Source organism: Brienomyrus brachyistius, chromosome 25 (genome assembly GCF_023856365.1).
Source record: "Brienomyrus brachyistius isolate T26 chromosome 25, BBRACH_0.4, whole genome shotgun sequence".
NCBI lineage: Eukaryota > Metazoa > Chordata > Actinopteri > Osteoglossiformes > Mormyridae > Brienomyrus > Brienomyrus brachyistius.
In genome coordinates, this window is record NC_064557.1 from 9848578 (window position 1) to 9867196 (window position 18619).

At 44.5% G+C, this 18619-nt stretch overlaps 3 protein-coding genes across 3 annotated transcripts; 1 reads left to right on the top strand and 2 right to left on the bottom strand.

Moving 5' to 3' along the window:
* Positions 1-76: 76 nt before the first annotated feature.
* LOC125720645 (T-complex protein 1 subunit eta-like) lies at positions 77-5997 on the bottom strand. Its single transcript, XM_048996331.1, has 12 exons — positions 5876-5997; positions 5021-5174; positions 4625-4731; positions 4391-4516; positions 3131-3183; positions 2821-2992; positions 2465-2629; positions 2173-2361; positions 1621-1718; positions 1227-1359; positions 945-1151; positions 77-663 (listed from the first exon to the last, which is right to left on the bottom strand). The coding sequence occupies exons 1-12, from the start codon at positions 5879-5881 to the stop codon at positions 439-441; spliced, it is 1635 nt and encodes a 544-aa protein (XP_048852288.1). The 5' UTR covers positions 5882-5997; the 3' UTR covers positions 77-438.
* Positions 5998-6081: 84 nt separating this feature from the next.
* Positions 6082-10920, top strand: LOC125720655 (docking protein 1-like). Its single transcript, XM_048996371.1, has 5 exons — positions 6082-6878; positions 8015-8311; positions 9007-9085; positions 9546-9718; positions 9902-10920. The coding sequence occupies exons 1-5, from the start codon at positions 6822-6824 to the stop codon at positions 10427-10429; spliced, it is 1134 nt and encodes a 377-aa protein (XP_048852328.1). The 5' UTR covers positions 6082-6821; the 3' UTR covers positions 10430-10920.
* Positions 10921-13611: 2691 nt separating this feature from the next.
* Positions 13612-16023, bottom strand: LOC125720665 (uncharacterized). The gene is made up of 2 exons (XM_048996390.1): positions 15993-16023; positions 13612-15694 (listed from the first exon to the last, which is right to left on the bottom strand). The coding sequence occupies exon 2, from the start codon at positions 15692-15694 to the stop codon at positions 14894-14896; it is 801 nt and encodes a 266-aa protein (XP_048852347.1). The 5' UTR covers positions 15993-16023; the 3' UTR covers positions 13612-14893.
* Positions 16024-18619: the final 2596 nt, after the last annotated feature.

Here is an 18619-nt window from a genome sequence, read left to right on the forward strand (position 1 = left end):
GCTGCACATGGTCCAAAAACAAGCTGTTTCTGTACTGAAAAAAGAGAGAGAGATGCAGGGCACGTGGACACCGGGATAGCAGAAGCGTTCAGCAAACTTTTATTTTCATTTTCTTACAAACACGTAACAGCTTGTGCTCATGCGGAACGGAGCATCAGCGTTTCGTTCTGACTGCTTCAGAACCCAAAAAGTGCATAGAGACATAGGGAGAACTGAGTTGTGCAAACTCAGACCTGATGCAATCACATTTAACAAGAAAAGGAAAGCAGGCATCTAAATGCAGCTGAATCAGATGTCAGAATCAGTCCTTAATTTACTTTTCTAACAATGAAATGTACCACCTCTGCTGAGTGGAAGTGAATGGAGGTGAACTATAACCTGTAGCAGGTAGATCCACTGACAGATATTCAGCAGGGCAAGCCTGTTAGTCAACAAGCCTTAGTGGGCATGAGGCCGCCCCCGACCACGCCCCCGCCCTGCAGGAAGAGCATCCACAGAGGCTCGGGGGTTCTTGATGGTCTCATCCACAGACAGAATAAGGCAGGCGGCCTCAGAGGCTGCAGTAAGGGCGTTGATGCGCACCACTGACGGCTCCCACACACACGCCTGGAAGTTGTCAGCAATGTCCTCATTGTTCACGTCCACGCCATACCACATGCCACCCTGCAGGGGGAGACAGTTCATGTCTGACGCACACTTTTTCAGGCTGGCACGGGACACAGTAGTGATGGCCCAAACAAAGCTTCTGGAACCATTTGCTATATTTTCTCACCCCACTAAATTGTTCAAAAAAAGGGCGGAAAGCATGCCTCAACGCAAACCAAGAGCACCATCTACTGGGGGTAAAAAAATACAGCAAATGGTTCATGAAGTTTCATTTGCCCGTGACTAGGAAAAAGATGAACAGGCCTGGCACTAAGTCAAAGAATGTGTGCATGTCACACCTGTGCGTGCTTGGCCCTCAGCTTGTTGAGGATGTTGGTGGCGTCGAAGCCAGCGTTGTCGCAGAGCTGGCGGGGGATGATCTCCAGGGCCTTGGCGTAGGCACCGATCAGCAGCTGCTGCTTGCCCGGGATGCTGCGGGAGTAGTCTCTCAGGTAGCGAGACAGCTCCATCTCTATGGCCCCACCTCCCGCCACAATCGAGTCATTCTGGGGAGGAAAGGGTAGGGTGGTCACAGCCTTCGGTAAGCACCCCCACCAACAGGGTCTCCGTTACCCCCCCACCTTTATGGCACGCCGCACGATCATGATGGCGTCATGCAGAGAGCGCTCCGTCTCCTCCAAGAACTGCTCCGCGCCGCCCCGCAGGATGATGGTGCACGTCTTCGCTTTTGGGCAGCCCTTGAAGAAGTTGTACCTGTAGGTGGCAGTGTTGTGTAGCTCCTGCTCCAGTACCATTTACACATGTACTTGGACATTCACTGGAAGCTCAGCCTAGCTGCACTTATGCCTAGTTGCCTCCGACACCATGGATGTTTGCAATGTGCCGTTTGCATCACTTGTATGTTGCTTTGGACAAAAGCGCTTGCTATACATGTAACATTATATTATGTATGATAATCAATGTAAACCAGAGCTGTTTCAGTATGGACCATTCCCATCCCCTTCAGACACATACCTTTCACCTCCAACCTGGACCTCCTCAAAGAGGGCACATTCCCCCAGCACATCCTCGGTCATGGAGCCTACACTGGTCTGGATGGAGCCCCCACAGGCCTGGAGAATGTATTGCACCAAATGTCTCATAATGCATCTCACATGTGTGAAAAGGGGTACAGACCACTGAAGAGGCAGGTGACCATGAGCTTATAGGGACAGGACAAATTAAAGACTGTAGAACATAGCAGCACAAAGACCTAGAGTGGGAAATGTAACCATATTTACAGTGAAACTGATGTGGAGTTTTAGCCTTGATCAGGATGTAGGATGTGTCAGTGACCAGCTTTACAAGGACAGCAAGTGTTATCTTGTCCAGAGGTCGAAATCACTTTCAAAAACCAGGAATTAGACACAGGCCAGGTGTTTGCTCAGTCACCCCACTACCATGATTGCTCTGCTTAAGCAATATCCACACACAATCTGTCTGTGGTCATTTTCAGGCAAAAGGGACATTTGTACTACAACACAAGGGGAAAAAATGTTATCAGAAGGCTTTGTGTGGAGTTCCTACCATCATAGTCCTCTTGAGGTCTTCTTCCTGCACTCGGCCAGCACAGAAGAGATCGCGGTCCGCGAAGTACTGTGTGGCCACATCCCCGATGGGGAGTTTGGACAGCACCACCTTGGCCCCAGACTTATAGATCTTCTCCAGCTTGTCATACAAGATGCTCCACTCAGCATCAACAATGGCTTGGTAGTCCTGAAGAGCAGCATTGGAAAGGCAAACATTACCTGCAGTCCTTATTCAACAGATAATGGTATGGGAACGTAGACAATATTCACAGTTCGGCTAACTTGCTAACCTCCACGGACTTTACACGGACTTCAGCATTGTCCTTCTCAGCTTTCAGCTCCAGCTCCACATTGAGCAGAGCAATTTTGGGGTTCTGATAGCATTTTGGCTGCATCTCAAAGCCTGCATAGGAGAAGGTCTTTTTGAAGGCCACACCTGCCACCAACTGAGAGTCCTGCGGACAGGCACACACACTCGGGTCTGTCACAGTGCAGCTGGATGTATACACCAAGATAAAAGCAATACCGAGTAAACACACTCCAACATAGCTCTAAAACAGCAGCACCACTTTGTCCTTTGGTCACTCATACTTCTTTCATGAACATGCTCATCAGATCAGCCCTGGCACCAGGAATCAGCACTCACCTCCAAGGCACCCCCATGGACCTTCTTCAACCCAATCATTTTGAGTGGCAGCAGCTCATCCAACATCATGACAGCATCCACCACCATCTTGGAGAAAAACTCTTTCTGCCCAGCAATGAGTTTAGAGTTGAGGGCTGTGGCAGCACACCTCTCCAACAGCCCCATCAGCTCCCTGGAGGTGTAGGAGTCACGCAGTAAATTCACATCCAAGCAGCACGCAGAGCAACCTTCAACTCTAATCATTAGTGGAACATTCACCGATATCATACTAAAGCATGCCAGGATCCCCCCCCCCCCACCCCCCACTCACTGCTTTCCATCCTTCTTTACTGCCACAGATATTTCCTTGATCTTCTTCACAGCCTGTAGGAGTACATGGAAGCTTGTTTATGTGTTTTGCTACAGACGCAGAGATCGACAAGTCTCTCTTACTGCTTTCCAAAAAAAAATGGGAATTTTAAAAAGGTGCCATAAAAGGCTTTTTTTTTCACCATCTTAAATTGTTCTCTGTTGTCTACAAAGATTTATTAACTTGGTTTGGCATAAAAGTGCCCAGAAGTGGTCTTACAGGCCCATTTAAAACCCTATTATTATTTATCAATGACAGACCACATTTATGACAGCGGTCCCATAAGATTATGGTGGAGCCGAAAAATTCCTACCACCTAGTGGCGACGTAGAGCAATGCGTTTGTGTTGATGTTGGTCTGAACAAATCTACTGTGCTGCCAATTGTGTAAAAGTATAGCACATAACTATGTACAGTGCATAATGCTTGATAATGACAAACATGTTAATGGTTTTTATGAATTCCTTACAGTACTTTTTTTTGTAACGTTTATTGTTTTACTGCTAGCTTCCTCATGCAGTTTTTATCAACAACTCCTGAGCCGCTTGTAAATGTGGTGTTTGCAATGAATTTATTATTTTTATTTTTTTTAAAACTTCAGTAAGACTTAGATATTTGTTTAGCTAACCAAAACGTAGGCAACAGGCAGCACAGAAGATTTTTCTCGATGTCAGTATCACAGATTCGTAAAGTTGTTTACTACTCCGCTACTAACCTGGGGTATGTTTTGTAAAACCATAGTTGCTAACAACGTTAGCAATTTACATAGTCAGAACAATACAACTGACTGGATCCAACTATATAAGCTACGAATGGGAGCATTTGGGAAACATACCCCTGAATAGAACTTACCATCTTGGCTTACTAGTAATAGGTAACATTACATCACTGGCTTTCAGTATATACCTTTCCTCGCCAGGCGCACGTCTGGAAACTGCATATGCAATGCCCATTGAGAGGAAACAACTGAGATTCACTGCATGTCATTTCCAGTGAGACTTTCATTCTATGGCAACTTTAAAAACACGAAAATGGCAGTCCATTTTTAAACAGGGTTGGTATACAATTTAAAAGAATCATACTCAATGAGGTCTTTTTAAAGACTTCAAAAAAAGAATATAATGATCCCACTGCATGCGTGTGAAGACATTTTAGATGAGACTTTAGGGACCGATGGGAACACTGTCACAGGCAGATGACAGGCCAGGCCTACGACCCCTACCAGGTGTGTTGCTGTGCGGAAGGCACGGATGATGATCTGTGGGTGCATGCCCTCCTCGACGTACGCTTTGACCTGTTTCAGAAACTCGGCAGCCAGCAGAGTCACAGAAGTCGTTCCGTCACCCACCTGAAGAGGCCAGAGGCACATGGAGCTCCTAGATTTCTACTTGTGTACAGGACAGTGGCATGTTCTGATACTATACTCGTAGACTGATGCCCAACTACAGTGTCTCACCTCCGCATCCTGGGACTTCGCAATGTCCACCAAGGTCTTGGCAGCAGGATGAACTACGTCCAAGAGCTTCAGGATGGTAGCCCCATCATTGGAGATGGTGGCTTTGCCTGCAGGGATGGAACAGTAGTGACAGTTAAGAGGCTCAATCACTATGGGCTGACAGAGAGCAGAAGTTGGGCTGACTGAAGACCAAACACTGCGCTAAAAGATAGCTGCACGGGACTTGCACGGTCCCCACAACACTGCAAACAGCTGTACTCCACCACTTACATCCCCTTCACCACAAACACAAAGAAACGTAAGCTAAAAGCTACAACCCTAAACATGCATGCCTCATTATTCCTTTTGTGATGGGGTGAACCATCACGGTCTACTTCTGTACGTCCAGTATCATACCTCTGCTGTCCACTATGAGTTTGTCCATACCACGGGGGCCAAGGGTGGTACGCACCGCCTCAGCGATCACCTGGCAGGCATTAATGTTGCTGACCAGCTGGGGTACCCCCTGAGAGGTGTCAGTCCCCTCCTTCAACAGGATTACAGGTGTAGGCTGGACAGGACACAGTCAGAGGGGACAGATAACAGGGGAATTGGTCAAAGTAGGCTGCATATTCTAGTGACCGAAGCAGCAAGAGCCATTTTATTGTTTATTGTTATTGGGATCCCCTGCAAGAATTTTTTCATTCCAACCCTATGTAAAATCAGGCTTAGATCCTTAATAGGCTAATAATGCATGTGGCAGGTTGAAAGCAGTGCGGGTTGGAATGAAGACTTTCTGGCGGTGGAGGATCCTCCAGGAACGGGACTGACAACGACCAAACATAGTACAACATCCAACCTAAAAAGGTACAGGTAGGCCTACTATAAAATCACAGTAATAAGGTGTAATAAAAACAAACGATTTACATAAACGCCCGGGTTTCAAATTTGCAACCGTGCGTGCAGATTAACTTTTACAGTCTAATATGGGGCCAAGCACAAGCTCTGGGCAACGTTAATCAAGAGGTCCTCAAATCAGGACCTCATCACATAAAAACTGGAGACTCATAAGGAAAGCTGCTCAGCCCCTTCTTAATAGTTACCGAGAGCGTAAAGTGAGATACGGGAACTCTGCATGCACATCCGTACTCATGACATGCTTCAAGGAGCAGACACTACTACAGAATTATTATAATACCATAACGAAAGGAGACCAAAAATAAATTCCTATGCTTACAAACCACATAACAACGAAACTATCAACCTACTCACCATCATAGTTGTAACACTGTGGCTTCCCCTCCCACAATGCACTTCGTGGAAGAACCTTCCAGTCCGGAGAATGAATACGCGTTCTTATTGGCTCACAGGGGAAATGTGGGCGTGGCCTGATGGTTTTTTTTTTTCTTCGCTGTGAAGGCAGTGGTTTGGTCTCGGAACCTGATTGGGTAACGGCGATGTTACAGTGAAAATAATAAAGCTAAAGAGAAATAGGAGGTAATCAATACCCAGTTGTTCTGGGCGGTTGAATAATGATGTATATGTGTGTCGTGTGATCTTTTTTGCTGTTTGTGTGTTTTTGCGAAGGGCAGAAATACTGTTCACTAACTCGTCCCATTACATAAATAGCATGCAGCATAGTACTTGGTGACATGACTCAAGGAAAAAAACGCTGAAATGTAAATAATTGCGAAGAGAAGCAAGCTTCATCACTTTTTGAAAATTTGCTTTCTGGGAAAATTCACAGAATCATCCAAATGTCTTGTACTTGATGCCATACTAAATACAGCAATGTACCTTGAACACTATATAGAAGTGGAAAATAAAGTATTACTAAACACATAATAACTACAAAGTTTAACTACAAAATTTAACTCACAGTAAATCATTACAATCACCTACGCCTGAATGATGAATCCGTACAGCGTGTAGGATGACGAATATCTGAGACAAAACAGTAAATGAAAGTAAAGGAGAATCTTGAGATAACACGTCCGTTTATTGTCTTGCACGACTGGTCAAGCATAAATCCTTCTGAAACAGAGTTTCACTATCTTCCCGAGTCGTGTCGCAGATGTTATGAGGTTTGTGTTTTTGCGTGTTTTGACATTGGAGAACAGGTTCCAGGTATTCCTGCAGTGAGGTACACTTCGTCTGCTAGAAAGCAAGGTTTCCTATCAACCTACCTTAGACTGATCTCGTTCGGGAAAACCAAGAGATGGACTTAAACGTCAAAGAGGGTAAACTCTTCATGCAACATCACAAGTTTGGAAAGGTAAGAAATAATTTTTTCTCTAGATAACGAAATTTTCATTTTACAGTGATGTTGTGCAACGTTTAACTGAAGTCGACATTTCAGGCTTACATAACTTTTCCTAAGTTATAATCAAGACATTAAAAATGATTATACCGTACAAATGGTAGTTTACAAACCACCACGAATATCCATAAAAACGTAAACAGTTATCTATACTTTCTTTAGCCTATGTCTATCCTGTTTTAGTACAGGGCTCTTGGATTCACGGTATCAGGACAAAGATTTCATGACATATTAGTACTAAAAGACCACCTGAATGAAGAATGCATTGTATTTTTTTTTCGGCTAAACAATTTTAGTTACTGAAAATAGAAAATTGTTTCTGTAATAAATCAAGCGAATATTTTATAATGCTCATGCATTCACATAGAAATGATGAAGGGTCTACGGATATTATCTTTCTCACACCTTATCCGTACGCAATACAGAATTAAAAGTATATCTGCTTTATATACTATTAAAAGCCATTCAGCTTTAATACTTCCGCATGCAGTAGGACATGAGCGCTGCGTCAGGCTGGTATGCGGGACGGGTTTGAACAAGCTCCCTTTCGGCACCCGCATTCCTGCAACACGCCTGATCATCCGGCAGGGCGGCGGTTCGCCGGGGCTGTGCACTAACAGCCCGCTCCCCGGCGGCATGGGCTGAGCAAGGGGGGAACAGCACCCCCACTTTCGCTGAAACACAAGTCTAAGGTTTAAGGTTAAAACAACGTTAATGTACCACCAATGGTGCAAAAATGTTCCTCAGAGTCCACTTCTGTACTTTAGATTAAAAGGTACATTTAGCTTGGGGACAACCGGCATTCTCTTGAGAGAATACAGCCCCTGTAACTGTACCCTCAAAGGTACAAATTGGAAGTTTTATTTAACACGGTATGGATGGAAAGGAAATTTAGAAATTAAGTTAATTATGATTTGGTAATTTTGGTTATTTTTTCAATTACTCCCTCTCTGAGAACTCCATTTTTAAAAAGTTTGATTGGCCCTTGCCCGGCGGCTGATTTCAGTGCACTTATATACCATACAGTGTGTGCTACCATATCATATACCATATGCCAGTTAAGTCTTAATGCATCTCTGCCTGCCCCTCAGAAGCTGAAGTGGAGGAAGGTGTGGTTAGTGCTGTACGGGGCCAGCCAGCATGGCGTGGCTCGACTCGAGTTCCTGCGCTGCGCCGGGACCGAGTACGGGCCCGTCTCCCGGAAGCCCGGCAAGAAAGTGCTGCGCCTATCCGACTGCGTTAGTGTGCGGGAAGCACCCGGAGAACCCTGTCCAGGGGACGGCATGACTGCCTTCGTGGTGGAGACCACGGAAAAGAGCTACACCTTTGCCAGCGAGCAGCTGACTAGCACAGACTGGGTGGAGAAACTGCGTCTAATTGCCTTTCAGGTGATTTTTCAGTGTGTGTGTGTGTGTAGAATTGTTGCACACGTTGAAGCACCTAAGCTTCCTCAAGAAATAGAGTCCAATGTTTTCATTCCTGTAAACAGCCTCAGTGTTGCATTTCCAGTCCAAGTGATGGGGCTGGCTGCTTGCTCGTCCTGCAGCGACAGACAACAGAAACAGTAACACAGACAGCAGTTTAATGTACAGTACTTTAACATCCGGAGACTTGAACCCGGGTCCCAGAGGTGTGAGGCAACAGTGCTAACCACTGCACCACCATGCTGCCCCCATACTTTAACATTATTCACATTATTAATAGCTGATGGTGGGAGAAATTAGACCGTCTGCCAGGAGGGAGGAGGGAGGACAGTGACTGTGCCGGGGACCTGGGGCCCTGGGGCCCTGGATGACAAAGCAGCATAAACGTCCTGAAGTGAAGGCAGAAGTGTCCCGGGAAGCTGGTATTGGTCTTCGTTGCCCTCTGTGGGCTGTGGTCCCAAGCTGAGCACCTGAGAATGTTGGTCAGGGTTGCTGGAGATGTCTGGGGCATGCTCATACATCTGAGGAACTAAAGACACTGGTTTTCCATCTTATGACATCACAGATGTGCCTCCAAAAGGCCCTGCAGTTAGGGACCAGCCTGCCTGGGCTCAGGATCACAATAAAAACTGACAACACTCCTCTTTGCTGTGTTGTAGGCTGATAGTAGGCGAGACTTCAGCGTACAGCAGCCCATACAAATGGCAGAAAACACGATATATGACTCCCTGGAGGAAGGTAAGAGTTTGGTTTGTCAAGTTATGTTAGACCTTTGCAGAACCTGTGATATTGCTGAATGTCTGATTGTTAAAGGCAGACCTATGAGCTGCCCTGCTATCCCAGGACATGGTCAGGTTCTAGTCATGAGCCTGCTATCCCAGGACATGGTCAGGTTCTAGTCATGAGCCTGCTGCCACTGGGCATGGTCAGGTTCTAGTCATGAGCCTGCTATCCCAGGACATGGTCAGGTTCTAGTCATGCGCCTGCTGCCACTGGGCATGGTCAGGTTCTAGTCACGAGCCTGCTATCCCAGGACATGGTCAGGTTCTAGTCATGAGCCTGCTATCCCAGGACATGGTCAGGTTCAAGTCATGAGCCTGCTGCCACTGGGCATGGTCAGGTTCTAGTCATGAGCCTGCTATCCCAGGACATGGTCAGGTTCTATTGTTGAGCCTGTGCTTCCTGGCCTCTCCTGCAGTGCATGAGTTCTGCGTGAGTGTGCGAGCCTCCGAGGCAGCTGACCGTTGTGGCCTGCGAGGGGTGTACTGGCTGAGGGTCACCAGGGATGGACTGGTCTTGCTGGAGCCAGAGACCAAGGAGACGCTGCTATGCTGGCCTTACAGGCTGCTCCGTCGCTACGGCAATGACAAGGTCAGCACGAATGGGGGTGGATTTAATGTGAGGTAATAGAAAGTCCATTTAGGGACAGATACACATGGCACACTGTGGAGCTAAAACCAGCCCTGAGTATCATGATGATAATCACTGGAGTGGTATGTTTGAGCCGACCGACATCAAAGTGACAGGTATGTCTGGTTGCGGTTCTGCCCCCAGGAGTCCTTTACGATAGAAGCGGGGCGCCGCTGTGCCTCTGGGCCTGGTAGCTTCAGCTTCGAGACACGACAGAGTCCAGCTATCTTTGCCCTGATGGAGGAGAGGATCCGTCAGCAAGTCCGCAGCTCTGCATGCCATGGAGACGAGCTTCTGGAAGGGCAACGTGAGGGGGAAGGGGGCGTGCTGAGACACCCTCGAGCCCACTCCCCCCTGCCCCCCACACCCAGGAGCTCGGCCTTGATGGAGCAGATGAGCCCTTATGCTGACCCTGCTGACCTTCTGCGGCCCACTGCGGTGTCCTGCCGCCACGGCAATCAGCCCGAACCTGTGTACTCAGACGTGGATAGGAACTTGGTCCAGCAAACTGGAGCTTTGGTGCTGGAGGGGTGTGCAGTGGCCAGGGAACGCAGGGACGCTGAGGAGGACAGTCCTACACATCTGTACAGCCGTGTGATGAAACGCGCTGCTCCACCAAGCCTCGGCCTGGTGGCTCCTGATGTCATCTATGACAGCTTAGGGCAAATTTGACCTTAACCTCGTATTCTGTCGGCCTTTCTGTGATGTTCTTTACTTTCTCTGCTGCTGCTCCATTTGGCAAGACCGGGAACTGCATGCTAATGCAGATGTTTCACTCAGCAACATTTTGGCTAGTAAAGCAAAATCGTTTCATCAACAAAACATTATCAATAACCCTTAAATGCCTTCACACATGCCCATATGCCTTCCCACTCTATAGGTGAACCATCATTCTTTGTCATCTAACTGCTGTCATCGTGGCAGGATGGTTCCTCCTGATCATCTGAGACCTGGAAATATTCAGGGATTCCAGTATCAGCAGAGAAAGGATTGGACACCACCTAATGTTGCTATGAAGCCATATATTACATTGTAAGATCGCACTGTTATATCCCCCTGCAGTGATATGTGTAAGATGGGGGCTAATGATCTATTATAACTCAGACATTGTGTTAAGTATATTTATGACTATATTGTGAATAAACTTTTTAAAACACTTTAAATATTTAAAATAACATAAGATTTAATTGCATATTTTTCAATCAATCAATCAATGAATCAATCAATTGATGTACTACTCTTTTAACCACAAGGTTTACAAAGTACTAGCCGACTCTAACTCCTACCTCACAGGGGACTCTAGCCACTATCTCACAGCCGACTCTAACTCCTACCTTACAGGGGACTCTAGCCACTACTTCACTGGGGCACCTGGGAATCAGAATTTTTTTAAAGATTTGTTACTCACATCCCTGATTATTGAGTCCCCAGTGAGCAGGGTTCTCTGTGTGTTTGTATCCATGAGATGGTGGTCTGGCTGACTTGTAGAGCAGCCAAACTGCACTGCAAAGCTGGGGGCTGTTAGGATCCTGATGGCACTGGTGATGCTGTGACATAGCTCCATGTTTGGTCTGGTGGGGCCATGAAATTTGAGTGTGTGGAAACTGAAGGAGTGGTGAGGGCTCACGAATTTGGTACCTGGTTACTGAGCTCAAGTGGTTTGTGAGTCAGGTAGACTACATAGCTGCTCCTTGTTTTTATCTCCCTCAATGACCATCCAAACCTCCAGCTTGGTCACTCCAGGGGTGGATGCTGAGATTAGCTACAACTTAATTAGCACCCAGCGTATCTCAGTGCAACACAGCCAACACCCCGTACATGTGCTCAGTCCATTCCATGGGACGGTAGCAGCTGAGTCAGCCACCTGCATGGCCAGGAGATTTTTGCCACTAGTGAAAAGTGTCCAGAAGTGGTTTGGTGTCCCTGATATGGCAGAATGTGGAAATCTTGCTGTCCGGTTCAAAAACTCTCTCGGAATGTTTCAGACATTCTTGGCAGTCAGAGATAGCATCATGGTGCTTGTTAATTAGAAAACCTTGCTTTTCTTTAGCAATTTTTAAGAATGTAAATAAAATTCTTTTCAGGTGAAACTGGTAAAAACAGTAAAATAGAGTAAAAGTAGTAAAACCTAGCAAAACCACAGTAAAAGCAATTAAAAGTGGCATTTCTGATTATTCCGCTGTCCAATTAGAAGCAGGATAAGATCCAAAGTAGTTCTCTGCCCGGTACGGCAATTTATGACAAATTCATTATAATTGTTCTTTTTTTGTTGTTTTTAAGTCCTGAACCGATGGTCAGCTGACGATCTCACTCATTAAGTCTACACTGTGTTCATTATATACAAAGACCGTCGAATTGCATGCTGAGATACACATGTACAACACATACAGCATTTTATAGTGCGAACAGCCAGCAGGTGGCGCTCGTTGCGCGCCCCCCTTCAAGCTCATTCTGTTTAATCTAGGGGCTGCAGGTCCCTCTAGTTGGTTTGCTTGTGTGTTGGTTGCGTTCTCGCTCAGGCTCTATTCAGATAGTTGTTTTACATTGTTTGTTCCCATCTTGACCAATTTCTCTAAGGTTACGTTCCAGAAATTCATGTTTTGCGTTTTAACAATACATTAACTTTTGCATATTGATGATAAATTGCTGGAACAAACGCACCTTGACTTTTTTCATATTTTTCTTTGCTATTCAGACTGGATTTAAACTGGGTACCTTACAAGACACAAGCGTCTTCAACTGCGCATCTGTCTTTCGTTTTTGTGAGAAGCAGAACTGCAGTTTGCGAAATCGAAATACAAGTAGAATAATGGCATTTTGTACTGTGTTTTTGGGAGTGAAACGCTGGCGGTGTTTTTGCCATATCTTTTCCAGTAACGAGCTGACAGCGGGTTGAATTATTATGCAATGTGAAAATTCTCTGTACACTGGGGAAACACGTAAACATCGCCGGGCCGTGCCTTGTCTATGTCGGTGCTAAATGAGAAACAACCTCTGGAAAATTTCTGTTTTTTTTTTTTTTTTGTTAAGTTCACTGTAAAAGTGAAACTTACCCAACAATTTCAGTCACATTCATCATGAACTGGGGTGGGTTTCCCGAAGGCTTCCTAACGCTATGTAGCTCGTTATCTAGCACTTAAGATCGATCATTAATTAGCGAGTGTTTTCCTGCGGCCCTGTAAAAAAAGACGGAGATCAAAATAAATGACAAAAGCACATTGACCGTAATTTTTGGACAACGAAATAAAGCTGATGATATAAGAGGTCAATATTACAATATAAATCTATACTGTCAACTATAAAATATTGCAAATGGGGCTCGTTGTTGTAACATCGGTATGCAATTTAAGGGGATGTGTACCATTCAGACCTTACTTGAGAATGACCCTAAAAAGTTAATTCAATTCATAAAATGGACTGAAAACAGGGTGCAGAATTGAATCGAATTTAAATATAATGAAGAATTAAAATGGACTTAATTTCACATAAATTCATACGCATAACAGAAGTGCAGGTTTAACAATACAGATAAATATTTCAATATGAGTTACTCCAAAGAGAGCATATACTGAATCCCACCATGCCGCCCCTACCGGCCCCCACACGATCACAAACATTTACAGAGGCAATTAGTACCCGTCGGCCACACCACCCTTCCATAAGTCTGTGTATGTCACTATTATTCATAATAAATATCACACTTGAAGAGTTACCTATAGAGTAAATAATTTAACTGTCATTGTGTGTATTATGGTGAAAGAGCACTTCATACAGTCATACAAGTAAGCCTATCACAACCCTGTCCATCTGACAACCCTTATGACAACTCATAAGAAAAGACTCCTCACAAATGGTAACATACATCAACAGTTTAATATGCGAAAACAATAAATATATGCACATGGAAAGGGACTTAGAGGGCTGATATAAACCAAATGCATATTGTAAGAACAAGATAAAACAGCTACATACAGCTACACAATTATCTTACAATCATGCAAATATAAAGTTCAATCATTAGTACATATTTTAGGTCAATAATATACCTCTACCAATCTTGGAAGTAAATGTTACGTAATTTGTTTTGCTAGATTAAATGACATTCATATATTGCATGATTGCATTGAATTCAAATTAATTTCTTCTTACTCTCATTCCAGTTCAGCATCTTACAGGACGTGGCCATGTCAATACAAAATCCACGTGATGAATGGAATGGGGCACAATTCATACGTTCTGAACTCCCTTGTACGCTACATCATAAGTGAAGCAATCAAACTTGCTATGTGTTCAGTCACATGTTTTAAATTGGGAAGGTGAATCAACCCTCATCACAAGCAATGACAGAGAATTGTGCAAGTCAGCTGAAGGAAGTCAAGTTGCTTGTCTAAATGCTATTTTGCCATGAACCCCATGGGCTATCTAAGTAATGAACAATTCAGAGAAATATGGGCTGGCCTGGGGTGAAATAATGAGCCTCCTTTACAGGATAAATTGAAAAGAGGAATGCACCAGAATTTTGCCCTCAGTGCACCATGCAGCTTCTGACAGCTCTCTGCTTCTACGCCCCCTGGTGGATTCCTGCAGACCTCAAAGTCAAAGTCAAAGTCAGTTTTATTTGTCAATTCCTTCAAATGTACTTGACATACAAAGGAAGCGAAATTACGTTTCACACTGTCCCATGCGTAGACATTGACAACAATAAGTGCAGATGCACACAAAAACCGTTCTAAACAATAAGGTAATATTAAAATTTTTTTTTTTAAAAAGTGCAAGTAGGCTTAAGGCATTATACTTAGGTAACATACAGGATATAACAAGACAAAAACATAACATATAGTAAAGTGTTCCAGCAGTGTGCACAGTAGTATACTAGTCTACTTGAGATAGTCCCAGGTTGTGGTTGGTAAGGGTTTTTTGTTTTAGTGCAGCACAAGATTGTAGCAGCAGTAGCAGTAATATAAATACTGGTATAAATATAATACAATATAAATATATAGCAGCAGGTGTGTGCAATTTGCAATGCAGAGGTAGTTATTTTCAGTCAAGAGTGTTGTTTTTTAGTTCTTAGTTCAGAGTGTTTGTTTCCTTGTTGGGGAGTGTGCGTGGGTGGGGGGTACAGTCCAGTCTGTCTTCCTATACTCCTGCCAGTCTGGTGATTCTGCTGGCTGGGAGCCGGGAGGGGAGAGAGTTCAGCAGTCTCACCGCCTGGTGGATGAAGCTGTTGGTGAGCCTGGTAGTGCGGGAGCGGAGACTTCTGTATCTCTTTCCAGAGGGCAGGAGGCTGAAGAGACAGTGTGCGGGGTGGGTTGCATCGTTGACAATTGTGATGGCTTTGCGGGTGAGGCGGGTGGTGTAGATGTCTTGCAGGGAGGGGTGTGGTCCACCAACTATCCTCTCAGCTGTTCTCACAATGCGTTGTAGAGCTTTCCTGTTGTATGCAGTGCAGCTACCACCCCACACAGTGATGCAGCTGGAAAGGATGCTTTCAATGGTTCCTCTGTAGAATGTGGTCAGGATGGGTGGTGGAGCACTTGCCCGCTTGAGTTTGCGCAGGAAGTAGAGGCGCTGTTGTGCTTTCTTGGCCAGTGATGCAGTGTTGGTAGTCCAGGAGAGGTCCTCACTGATGTGCACCCCCAGGAACTTGGTGCTGCTCACCCTCTCGACAGCGGCGCCGTCGATGGTCAATGGGTGGTAACAGGTGTGGCCTCTCTGGAAGTTGACAATAACCTCCTTGGTCTTGCTAACATTTAGCAGGAGGTTGTTGTCTCTGCACCACGTGGTCAGGAGCTCAACCTCTTTCCTGTAGTGGGTCTCTTCGCCCTGGGTGATGAGCCCCACCAGCGTTGTGTCGTCTGCAAATTTCACAAGGTGGTTGGAGCTGTAGGTCGGTGTGCAGTCATGTGTCAGCAGGGTAAAGAGCAGCAGGCTGAGCATCTAAGAACAGATATAAATATTAAGTTCACTTAAGTTAAAAATGTAAGTATTCTATACTAAAAAAATATGTTACATAAAGTAAATAAATGTGAGTTTACTTCACTTCAACAACATCCATGTTCAGTCTGCTTAAATGCTATATGTATTTTGGGTTATTATTAAATTATACATCGGACGTAAATGTATTTTTAATATGTTGAGTTTATCTGAATTAACATAAGATATTAATGCAATTTCAGTAAACAGGCAAAATACAGAACATAAAAATTACTTTATTAGTGCAAAATAAGCAACTCACTGCACAATGACTGGTATTACACAGCTGTTTCCATCCTACATTAACAAAAGATTATAAAAACAGAGCTTAAGAGTACTGTAACACTTTACATTTACAGTTTTCAATGCAGGAATGTGGCATCAACGCCATACTTTCACCACTATTGAGTTAAGAAAACACACGCCATCAAAATCCACTATTTAGCAAACCTACCGTCACGTAATTTTGTTCTTTAACCCAAGGACTTTGGGTGGACGCCTGTCAATTGCAGGAGGACCTTTTGAATAAACTGAAAGTAGTGTTGTAGGTGTTTTGGGTGCATAGATGACTCCCAGCATCAAAGCACAAGCCCTGGATACAGAGCCAATGCCCTCCAGAACGATTATTCCTTCAATAAATATTCCAATATCTGTAGAAGTTCTGGTCACTTCTTCCTCCCTGTTACTGAGATACGCACCCATGGAGGTCTTCTGCAGTTCTGTCAGGACATCTTCTCCCTGGCAATTCTGTATATTTTAATAGAAATACACAAAACAACTTTAATTTTTGCCTCAAGGTACTGTCTTAAAACCTGCTGGGTTAGGCTAACTAGTTTGGTTTGATTGCTAAATTCTGTTTTTGTCATTAGAGACTGCCATTTGAACTAATATTTTAGTATTACACTATTTTAGTTTCCTTACTATACACTCCCCGATGAGATGTTGATCGTCACCCAGGTAAACGCAGCGTGCCTTGTGGATTGTTGTTCTGTTAATGTCAACACTGGTAGCCTATGATAATTAATCATTACAGATAGTAATGGCATACATACACACACCAGAAATTACATTAGGTAATACTCCCCCTCCCCCAAAACAAATTATAATAAAAATAAATAAATAAATATGTAGGGGGTGGCATGGTGGTGCAGTGGTTAGCACTGTTGCCTCACACCTCTGGGACCCGGATTCGAGTCTCCGCCTGGGTCTCATGTGTGCGGAGTTTGCATGTTCCCCCCATGTCATCGTGGGGTTTCCTCCAGGTACTCCGGTTTCCCCCCACAGTCCAAAAACATGCTGAGGCTAATTGGAGTTGCTAAATTGCCCATAGGAGTGCATGCGTGAGTGAATGGTGTGTGAGTGTGCCCTGCGATGGGCTGGCCCCCCATCCTGGGTTGTTCCCTGCCTCGTGCCCGTTGCTTCCGGGATAGGCTCCGGACCCCCCGCGACCCAGTAGGATAAGCGGTTTGGAAAATGGATAAATATGTATTCAGCCTTGGTAGACACAATCAACAAATAATAACCAGTATGGTAATGGTGTAGGATTTCACTGAACCAGAGAACCAGGCAGTTTGCATGAATAGTACTCTTTCTGAATAAAGCTAGGCTGACATGGAGAACTACTGCAGGCTTATGTAATAAAGTGGCTGTTTACATTTGTCATCATTACCTATAAATATTTACCTGCGTAAAGACATCCAGAAACTGAGCTAATTTCTGCTCTAACACACCTCCCTTCTTTTGGAACACAGACGTCAGCTGTGGTACATGCCTATGCAACTGTACCATGAAGTTAGTTTCAAGCGGAATTGTGGTAATGAGCTGAAATTCAGCATTGATCTGTAACACGCATACACTAAGAAATGAGGGAAACCCCAGTGAATAAAACAGATACTTTTTCTTACCTCATGAATTTTTAAAAGTGCAGACTACTCATTTTGAAGTCTTTAATCAGTGGGCTTTCTTGTATCAGTTCTCCTGTAGGACGTGAATGTTAATATTATTCAGCTCAAACAGTTGACTATATTAATCTATTGTAATGTTACCCAAAACTTATTGGGGAAACCTGCTGCTTACATTATACATTAAGTAATTAAGGATGTACTCGGACTAGGCTGTTCGCACCAAGATCGAGCACAAACCCCACCGTTCGGTTCGCCTGCATATACTGTAACGTTCACTGCGCGCGGGATCGGTTCTTCTTGGCTCACTTGATAGAGGCGGACGCGAGCGTGTAACTCGAACGCTAGCAAGTGTACGGTGCTTCAGCGAGAGGCGATAAGAAGAAAAACGCGCAAAAATCGCAATAAATTAGAATAAGTCAGTTCACTCGTCTGAACTCAAAATGACTTTTTTTGTTTTACATCGCAGCAAATTAACGATCACGTTTTGGAGAAAGCGGAGTGGGATCAACAGTATTCGAGCAACAAAGAACAAGGCCAGTATGCCTAGCTTGAGCCCGCCAAAAGGGTCCTAAAATGGCCAAGACACTGAACGTCCTCCTCTTGCTGGAACACCCGGGTATACGGAGTTAAATGACAGTAAATAATGACAACCAATGATTTCAACCACTGTTAAAACACCGTACCAAAGGCATCCGTGGCGTTTTTCCATCTACAACATAATATTACCAAAAAGGCATGAAGAAAGGTCTCTTCATAAAAGATGGCGGTCACGTTCAACATTTAGCGCTAGTAACAATCATTGGCCGGTGGGATAAACACATTTTCATCTTCTCTTTCTAAAGACAATAAAATATTCTAATAAACAGTAAAATACAAAAAGTACTCACAAACTCAAACAACGACGTTATCAGCAGTCACCAAATACTCTGGAAACATCAGCTAGAACAGTCCTTGGTGCAGAAATGGCGCCAATAGAGTTGCACGT

What these genes read in the sequence shown, in the direction of transcription:
- LOC125720645 (XM_048996331.1), bottom strand. An exon ending in GTAAAGAAGGATGGAAAGCA is followed by an intron (nt 2,993 to 3,130) that starts GTGAGTGGGGGG and finishes CTACACCTCCAG; the next exon opens with GGAGCTGATGGGGCTGTTGG. An exon ending in TCGTGCGGCGTGCCATAAAG is followed by an intron (nt 1,152 to 1,226) that starts GTGGGGGGGTAA and finishes TTTCCTCCCCAG; the next exon opens with AATGACTCGATTGTGGCGGG.
- LOC125720655 (XM_048996371.1), top strand. Translation starts at nt 6,822, where the DNA reads ATGGACTTAAACGTCAAAGAGGGTAAACTCTTCATGCAACATCACAAG. An exon ending in AACATCACAAGTTTGGAAAG is followed by an intron (nt 6,879 to 8,014) that starts GTAAGAAATAAT and finishes CCTGCCCCTCAG; the next exon opens with AAGCTGAAGTGGAGGAAGGT. An exon ending in GTCGCTACGGCAATGACAAG is followed by an intron (nt 9,719 to 9,901) that starts GTCAGCACGAAT and finishes TTCTGCCCCCAG; the next exon opens with GAGTCCTTTACGATAGAAGC.
- LOC125720665 (XM_048996390.1), bottom strand. Translation starts at nt 15,694, where the DNA reads ATGCTCAGCCTGCTGCTCTTTACCCTGCTGACACATGACTGCACACCG.